This window comes from Diadema antillarum, unplaced genomic scaffold (genome assembly GCF_040938485.1).
Source record: "Diadema antillarum isolate AM-2024a unplaced genomic scaffold, OU_Dant_1.0 seq00000081_RagTag, whole genome shotgun sequence".
In the NCBI taxonomy this organism is placed as follows: domain Eukaryota; kingdom Metazoa; phylum Echinodermata; class Echinoidea; order Diadematoida; family Diadematidae; genus Diadema; species Diadema antillarum.
Genome location: NW_027271174.1, coordinates 783939 through 793485, shown reverse-complemented (window position 1 = coordinate 793485; position 9547 = coordinate 783939). Strand labels below are relative to the sequence as shown.

General features: G+C 42.2%; 1 protein-coding gene across 1 annotated transcript; it reads left to right on the top strand.

The window, feature by feature from the left end:
* The first annotated feature begins 3227 nt into the window (after window positions 1-3227).
* Window positions 3228-4883, top strand: LOC139726212 (uncharacterized). The gene has a single exon (XM_071637281.1). The coding sequence runs from the start codon at window positions 3228-3230 to the stop codon at window positions 4881-4883; it is 1656 nt and encodes a 551-aa protein (XP_071493382.1).
* The last annotated feature ends 4664 nt before the right edge of the window (window positions 4884-9547 follow it).

The following is a 9547-nucleotide window of genomic DNA, read 5'->3' as shown; positions in this document are numbered from 1 at the left end:
ATAAGACAAACACAGTTAAACAAGATTTTTTTTTTCCTGTTCTAATACCGGTTCGGGCATCTTGGTAATGGTATAGTATACATCATGCTGTATTAGGAAAGGAGTATGTGCAAATATTTCAACGCCCAATCTGCCGATACTTACCTTTAGTGTTTGTTTGTTTGTGTGTGTGTGTGTATGTGTGTGTGTGTGTGTGTGTGTGTGTGTGTGGTTGAGTTTGCATGTATACTCAATTTAGAGTGTAGTATATTCAAGTAGCATGGTTAACATGACATTTGGCTTTTCACAGTGATCTTCCAATTTTGATCTTCCATATAAGAACCAAAATATCCTTTCCAAAACTTATTAAATCTAGCCTTGATAAGTTCGTGGATCACAGATTTATATTCTTTTTCCGATTTGTGAAATTTCTTCACGTTCATATACGTTTTCAGTTCATACGTTTTCAGTTCAGGTTATAAAGTGACTGCCTATAAAATGGTGTCTTAGTTTTGATGGCGCCGATGTGAGATTAGAAAAAAAAGTGGCTAGCAAAGTCCGAATCGATATTAGAGAACAGGATATGAAAAATTCCTGTGCTATCGATACGTGACGTTGGTTGACTGCTGAGTGCGTAATGCTTCTGTAGAATTCGTATGTAGTTGCGGTACTATGACTTACGAGCGGTGATTATTGTGTTCCTTCGATAGAGGATCGCTTCATTATTGACTTTTCCCAGTGGTTTCGCTGCATGCCAGTTAAACTGTTCATCGAATGAAGGAGGTAGACGCCAGAATCATTCAGAGAAAATTAGCAGCAGGATGAAGATATTGCGATGTCGATACGGGAGAGTTTTATGTGTTAGTCCCATACGTCACATATCTCCTGTCATGCTTTCCCTTGAGTTAGATTTTGTTTCCGAGAAAAGTTGCTGTTAATCGTGTTATGGTTAACTTGTTTGATTGGTTTGTTTTTCTTGTCAATCTTTGACCTGTGCGGTATAGAGTATTGACATCGCAACATAGAGTGGGTCGACGGAATCCTACAAAATTATATCGATGTCTTTAGCACACACACACACACACCCATAAACAACACAGTCATTAAGCTTACCCTTTGATCAGTCTTGTAGTATATATTTAGCAAATTTCTTTTACTTGTGCTTACACCTTGGTTTTTATCCAAGGGATGGAATCATTCATGAAGATGACTTTGAATCATTATAGAACAATAAGAAAGTAGTAATTATTATGATGTCACAGGGGTGTGCCTAATGGAACGGATAGCCACCTTTGTGCTTGTTTGGTTTGTTTGTTTGTTTTTTGGTGGAAAATAATCAATTGAAATATTATTCAGTTTGATTTGATTTGATCTGAGATAAAGCTTGAAGAAATATCACAGAAATTGCCAGCGAACAAAAAGAAAAAATGATTTCAATGTTTCAAATGAACATGCGGTAACAAACATGGAGGAGGAGGTGCTAAGTTAAAATAATGGGGAGCAAGAAGAAAAATAAATTGATCAAGATAGGAAGAAACAAAAGTGTTGGCAGCACTGTACTCAAACCTCACATAAAAGGTTCGAGTTATTTGTCCATACACTGCCATACGTTGAGCATATTAAACAATTACAAGGCTGTGCTTTGAAATCCTTATTGATAGGTCACGCCGTGGTCTACTTCCCAAGTTTTCATCTTCATTCTACTTTATTGATTTTTCTCATGTTTATCAATTGATAAACTTCAGCCAAACAGCAGATTTGCTGGATTGAATTCAGTCCATTACAGCTAACGTATCTATCTCTGTGTGGTGGCAGACACCGGTTCTTCACTTAGCTCCTCGCTCTTAAAGCAAGTCATCTAGATTGACACAGTTCGATTTTTATTAACCTTCTGGCTGAAACTGTCTTCAAATGAACAGGGCCACAGCACAGTAGTACCTGCAATGAGAATCTCAAATTGGAGGCCAATTGTCGGCGATCGCTCTAGCCTATCGGATTATGTGAATGTCTTGCTGGATGATCGATAAAAGACAGACATTATTCTCGCTGTCACTAATAATAGCCTCTATAACTTAGCCAGACAGAGTGTAGCAAACAGGGTGGAAAGCTCGAGTGATTTCGGAGTGATTAGGGTGAAGTTGACTAAAGAAAGATCTTTCTAAGTGTTTGTTGCCAGAGCAACCGTGCCGCCTGTTCTCGATAGACCAGGTTTAATAGTCTTTATACTCCAGGAGGACAATTGCAAGGATGTAGTATACATGTATAAATATGCCCAAGATACGTAGAAGGGCATTGCCAGGGGGAAAGGTCATAACAAGTTTGAGAGCAGTATGTATGCGCGGAACTGGCAGAACAGATAGCAGAGGGTATATAAATGTACGAATGACACACTGTCCGCAAGGTTAAAGTGAAGAAAAGGCCACTTGAATGAATGAGAAAGTATAACAGGCACAACCTTTTGAAAAGAGATAGAACGTGGAACAATATTTTGCCCAAGGTAGAGGCAGGTGAAATATATTTGGAATGGAGGAAAACAACCCGTAGCGAGTAAGACGTCAATTATTTATGGTGATGTAAGAGCGACGTAAACTGAGGAGAAAGAATTGAGAAAGGAAGGTTTGTTGATAGTCTCGAGATCTGAAACAGATCGTGCGCTACACTCGAGAGCAAGTTCGATACTGAAATAAAATGCTTACAGCGCGTTGAGGATATGTATTTCTGATAGAAACGTACGCCGTGCCTTGTACTTGCATGTGGTTATCAACTGAGCTCGCACTATTACAAACAGAGCGTTATTATCAGGTTTGGTAATGTCTTGTAAATCTTATGTGCGTCATGGGTGCATTAACGTTGTGCGAAAATCTATTTCATATGTGATTGAGACTAAAGATCCCTAAACACGAGGCGTGGGCATACTGTACTGAGTATATCGTCGTTCTGTCTTGGGAAGTGAATGAAGGAAGATCTGTAATTTTCTTTCAGAAACTGGAATAAAAAAAAAGTGACATATGGTTTCTAATTCTTCAACAAACAATGACAAAGAACTTTCTTCGTGAAATAAATCCTTTCTCAATCTCCTTGAAGTGTCCAGCATTAAAAGGAAAAATAACGAAGAATCTACGGTAGATTTCCGAATACACTATTGCACAATAACTTTTATGCGTCTTCCCCTTTGTTCTTTCTTTTAGATACAGTGAAAATCTCACGAATGACGAACGGACAGCGCTTGTGAGGGAAGTCTACCAGTCATGTCGCAGAAGGTTGGCCGCAGTCTCCGGGTCGGGATGGCGGACAGACAGGCTGGCGGAGTCCTCGGCATGGGTAACCCCGGCGAGGAGCGGCGACTGGCGGCGACGCTGCGGAAGATCGACCGCGAGAAGAAGAAGCGGGAATCGGCGATGGCGTGGAACCAGCGCAGTTTCTTCATCAAGCAAGTGTTCGATCAGGACAACGAGCTGCGGTTCGTCAAGGCCTCGCAGCGACCGAAGTACCTCGAGTACATCCCGCCGCCTCCACCGGACGGAGACACGAGCTGGATAAAGGGAGAATACGTCTTCAGCTTCGATACGAAGAAGAAGAGTCCTGGAGAGGGCAGGAGTCATAAAGGAAGTCGTCACTACCAGGAACCTGCAGAGGAGCCAGTGGAAGAGGTGCCGGTAGACGAACTCGCGGCTGTCGCCGAGGCGCAGGCCGGCCAGGAAAATGAGGCCGAATCGAAGCTGGAAGTGGTTAGCGTGAAGGACGAGAACGAGAACGAGACGAAAACGCCCGAAAAACGAGACGCGCTTCAAGGGACGTTCGGCCGACGTCAAAAGCTAAACATGCCTTTGTTAATGACAGGCGCTTGGAAGTCAAAGAATGACGAAGGAAAGAAAGAGGACGACGAAAAGTTAGAACCCATGAAGGAGGCTGATGAAAAATTAGAAAAGGTTGACGAAAAACAAAACGTATCAGAGGAAAGTGCTCCAGCTCCGCCGATTTTAGTAAGGAATGCAACTGAAGGATCGCCAGAGGCCTCAAAACCACGAGTGAAATTTCCTGTTCTGAAAGTTAAAGCCCTCGGTCTCTTCGCTGCATCGTTTAAGAAAAACGATTCGTTTCCTCCCCTCCCAAACGCTCGGCAATCTCAGCCACAGCTGCCGTCGCAACCAGCACCAGATACAACCTCAACTCTTCCACCGACTCTCTCCGGAGCTTTAACAGGTTCGTCAACCACGCCCGCCTTACCGCCCCAAACCGCTCCAGCGAACGTTGAGGTACCCCGTCCAGGAAGCATTAGCCTCCCGAACTCGCCCCAGGCAGAGCGGAAGCCGCTCGTCCGCCAAAACAGCGACCACGCCATGCACGTCGAACGCCCGGGGACCGAGCACGTGTCGAGGTCGTTGCCCACGCGAGGAGATGCTACTCCTCGCAAATCGCGGCAGGGTTGGAGGCGACACTCGTCCAGTCACCACGTCGAGAGGTCTAAGCAGCACACCGCTGACAAAGCCTGCAAATCGGCCAGTTCTGCCATGCCCAAGATCAACCGCAATTTCTCCGCCAGACCGTCGGTTGCTGGCAGCTCGCACAGTGGCGGAAAGGAACCGAAGAACTCGTGGGAGAAAGTGGCTAGCGATGCTGACTCGACTGAGCAAACTAAACCAAAGAGAGAAACCCTTGGCTTCGTCGAAAATGACAATCGCGACCAAGACGAAATCGAACTAAAGGTTATCCGTCGCATTGTGAGAACGTTACCGGCGCAGCTGATGATTAAGACGACGAAGCGAGAAGTGGAGGCGGGCTGCGACGGGGCAGTAGTTCGTCAGAAACTGATGGACCGAGCTAGGGCCGAAATGACGAGAAGAGCCTCTCTCGATCCACGTTTCAGAAATTTGGAAAAGTCACTTACTTTTCCACAAAAATGATTAGTTGTTTCCTTATCTTCAATGATGCAATACAGAGCGCAGGGGTTTCACCCTATTATATAACTGTGTCGTATATTTTCAAATTACAAGATCACTGATAAGATTGACGATGTCAAATCATCCTTACATGACCTAAATGTCAATCCGGTAATTGAAAAAAAAGCAAAAACAAAAACAAAACAAAAATTACGGCAAACTTATAACGTTGACAGCACACAATTTCACATTCTGCCCTATATTTCATTTGGCAACATGCGCAGAGCCCGCATAATCGTCACGTTAAGAAAACGCTTTGGAATAGACCGTTTCTGTTATGGATTGCAATTCCTGCATGTTTCTGTTTCGACACCCTAGTAACGAATCATTTCATTCATCTCTGCTTCCTCCAAGTAGGTTTGGAGGCAGAAATTCACTTATTTGTTGCCAGGTAGGGCGAGCGTAATACAAGCTTTGTGGTTGCTAGGGGCAATTTTGTGAACAAGGCATGCATAGAATGTACTCTGCGGCTAAACGGTCTATGTTTTACCGATAACTGTCGCTCAATGTGACGTTGCAGCAAACATTGTGATTAAAATTCTTACTTTCAAGTTGATATGGATAACCGTTCTCTAATGTTAACGCGTGCAGTCCTCATACTTTCAACGGTATCATACTTTGGTGAAAAATGATATTTTCTTAAGGATCTTTTATAAAGGTTTAATCGAAATATACATCTGGTCATAGTCAGATATAACTATCAGTAAACCATCGTAAACGAGACCCGATTGGCCCTTTCATGGCTCTGTTAGAATTTGTCCTGTTTTGGAGATAAAGCTTTTATATAAAGAAGCTGAAAGGATATCCTTCTGAATTTAACAAAGAAATGTGTTTTCTTTCCTTTTCATGCAATAATTTCGGAGGCCAGAGTACACGCACACTCACAACGTTGTTGTTAACTTCTGTCTTTTTTTAAGTATTATTGCAATAAGCTCTATAGCATATCTATTTGTTTTTAGTGATGGTGCATGAGCATGGATATATATCTGCACACACATAAAAAAATCGCACAAATTATCTGATATATCTATCTTTTCGCTTGTGTGTGAAAAAAAAAATCTTGTGTGTTACAAATTATTGGCTATTTATGCTGTCTACTTGAAGCATAACGACATGTCTCGCGGTCAGCAACAGCTAATGATTGTCATTAAAGCACGCTACTCCAAGTGGCAAATTGTACGACTTGAAAACCATGCACACCTGATTACACAGTGAAGCTTTTTTTCTTCACTCTGCCATCCTGTTGTATGTGGGGTTTTTTTTATTTGTTCCATATTCAATTACATATTTGCTACAATTTCAAATACTCCTCTGGTGAGATTAACTCATATGGTTACACATGATATGCCTTCTCATTGCTATTGTTTCTCTGAAAATTATCACTAAAAAGAAAAAAGAACTGAAAGAAAAACAATGAAAAATGCTGCACAAGCAGGCAAAAATGCAAATGTTTGAGTACGTTGGATGAAATGATTATTTTCTTTTGAAACCGGACGCATGCAAACAAATTGGAAAGTTGAAATTAAACGCAGAGTACCAAACTGTTGTTTCTAAACACTACGATTACAGGGGTTTCGTCTCCAATCCGATAATTTCTGATAAATCGCAAATGAAGATAAGACGTTATGTGCTTCAAGAAGGCGAGATATCGCAGGTCCAATGCGGTCTGCTCCTTATAAAAATAAAGGAATAAATGATGAATAAATAAATTTCCCCGTTAAATTATGTAAATAAAGTGAAGATTCGTTGTAACAGCAAGAACATTGCTCAGCCTTTAAGTTAAATTTTAAAAAACACCCTGAAGAATACGACAATTATTACAATGTAACACAATGCTCTGTGACATGTATAGAGATGTTGAAAGATTCGAATTGTAGCACTCAGTTATTTGCTATGTTGTTTTTGCCACTATATAGTGTGTTTGTTTGTTTATGCCTTTGTATTATTTCCACCAAGTGGGTGGGCTTTCTTCATGAAGACTATATAGAACGAAAATGACTTGCCAAATATTTTACACTTTGACATGTACTGCCTATCTTAAAGCACTTTATTTCATGATTAATAAATGAATACATTCCGTAACCATTGACCTGATATTTTCGTGTCTTTACTTTATTCATTATCTTTTTGACAATATAATGAGACACCAGTCTGTTTGGTTTCAGTGAAAACTACCGCTTTCATAACCCTCACCCTCTCCATCTAAAAGGGATGAATAAAAAAACTGAATACAAAATCAGTTGATAATTGGGATATCATAAACAAGACGATATACGATACCACGTGTTTGTAGCTTTAGTGATCAACTGTCATCGAACAAATACCGATTGCCTGTATCCAAATCATCGATCTGAATGTTGAGATAACTTTCTCTTGCGTCATAGTACTTTGGGGTTGTTCCATAACGACATTTGCTATCATTAAAAAAAAATAATTCTGACAATAACATCACCAGGGAACGATGTAGGCCGGCCCCTAAATTCTCGCAGTCATGTGTGTTGGCTGTTTGCGGGTGCTACCATAAACATAACGTTTTCTGAAACATCATTGGTGTGCCTTCAAGCATATAGGCCTGTCATATAACTGTAACCTGGGGGGAGGGGGGTAAACTCATCATGTACCATATAGATAAACATCTGCATCAACAGTAGTAATAACATTGATTATGGACTGAAATACTTAACATTAAGCGAAAGACCCGTCAAGTATCGCAGACACTGTAAAATGAATTTACATGCCATTATTCCCCTCCGATTTAACTTGCCATGCTTTGACTTGATTGTTAGTATGAGGTATCCTAGCGGTAACTGTACCAACCGACATAATATTCACGGAGGGTGGAAGATGGGTTAAGCATCAAAGACATTATTACAGGAATTTTGGTACTCATCCTCAGGTGCTTTGACGGTAAATTTCGGATGCACGTCACGAGACCGACACCCACGAGTCATAACAGCTCACAAGTCATACAGCCCATGTGTTATACAGCTCACGAGTCATACAGCCCATTAGTTCGACTCTTAGCTAACAAGACCCACGAGACCGACACATTAGAAGTCCCGTGTTGTATCTGTGGAACTCGTGGGCTGTTTTTACCTAGTGTCGAACTCATGGGCTTTATTTGTCTAGTGTTTAACCCATGGGCTGTATGACTCGCGAGCTGTATGACTCATGGACCTGTTTTCAATGTCGAACTCGTATGAATCGTGGGTGTCGGTCTAGTGGGATGACCCCTAAATTTCGCGCTAAAATATAGGCTATCATGACAACGTGAGACAAGAAGGGCAGGTTAGCCGTAGGAAGTATAATGTAAAAATAGGACTGTCACAGTTTTATGGTACTACCGACAATTTCTACCACTTCCCTGGTATATAAGGATGCGTAAAACATAATGCTTAAAGAGCGTTGTTCATTCACTCATAAATATCTAGGGAGCATCAAAATTATTCAAGAAGTGTTTTTATACGTCGCACTGGCGACATACAGTAGTTCAAACTCTAAAGACTATGGCAAGAAAATTACGAGGAACCGCCATTTTCTACTCTGGGAAATAAAGTTAGGTTGGGCGATCATTTGTGACGATTAAAGAGAACTGACAATTTGATTTCCAATAGCGTTTTCCATAGAGAGTCATGTATGGCAAGGAATGGGGTTACTCTAACTCAATGGCTTCTGTGACGTTGCTTTTACACATGGTCCAAACAATGTGTCTGAATTTGGTATCGAATAACATAAAAGCGATAAGGTTCCATATGCTGATCCCGATCCAGATGGTGAATATGCCTAGGTAGGCCATCAGGGAGAAGGGCGCCACCTGTAGGGAGAGAAGAGTCAAGAGAGCAGTGGAGGGAATGCTGGACACGAAGTAGATCACACTTATCGAAATCACGAGGATGATGCCCCGTGGTTTGACCGCATTCTCCGGAGCGCGAGTCTTACCCGTCGACTGCGGATGCGGTTGGACAACTTTCACGAACGCGACGCGACGCGTATGCCGCGCTCTGAGCGCGCACTTTACTAGCAACGCGTTGACACACACAACGACGGGTTGATTGGAGAACCAGAGCACCGTCATACACGTGCTGATGATTACTTGACTTCTAAGTGGATAATCTGGGGATAGACAATTTGCCGTCAGTCCTTGATAAAACGGAAATCCTGGTACAGGTAGGTACATCATGTACAAGGAGGAGATCGCGAATATTGTTAGTATGACTCCCTTCATTCGCCTCCTCCCGAGGAAGAGGCGGTATTGAAGCGGCCACCTAATGACGAGGTAGCGGTTAACCGCAATAGCAGCCATGGACACGTTGGTCTGAAAATTGAACATGAACATGAACGCCTTAAATGTCTGACACACATACGGGGAGTACTCTAAAGCGCCCTCACTGTCATAGCTTATGGCGAGTCCCGCCATAAAGAATGTTGCAATCATGTTGTAGATCGAACTGACTTGGAACAGCATGATGGAGTTGTCATCATCGCCTTTTTTCTTGGAGCGCCTGAGGACTGCGAGGGTGAACGACGTCGCCACGACACTGACGATGAGCAGACACAAGCCAAAGACGATTTTCCCCGGTGAATGGATGACGAAGAAGTCGACGCCAGTCATCTGAGCAGTGGTATTG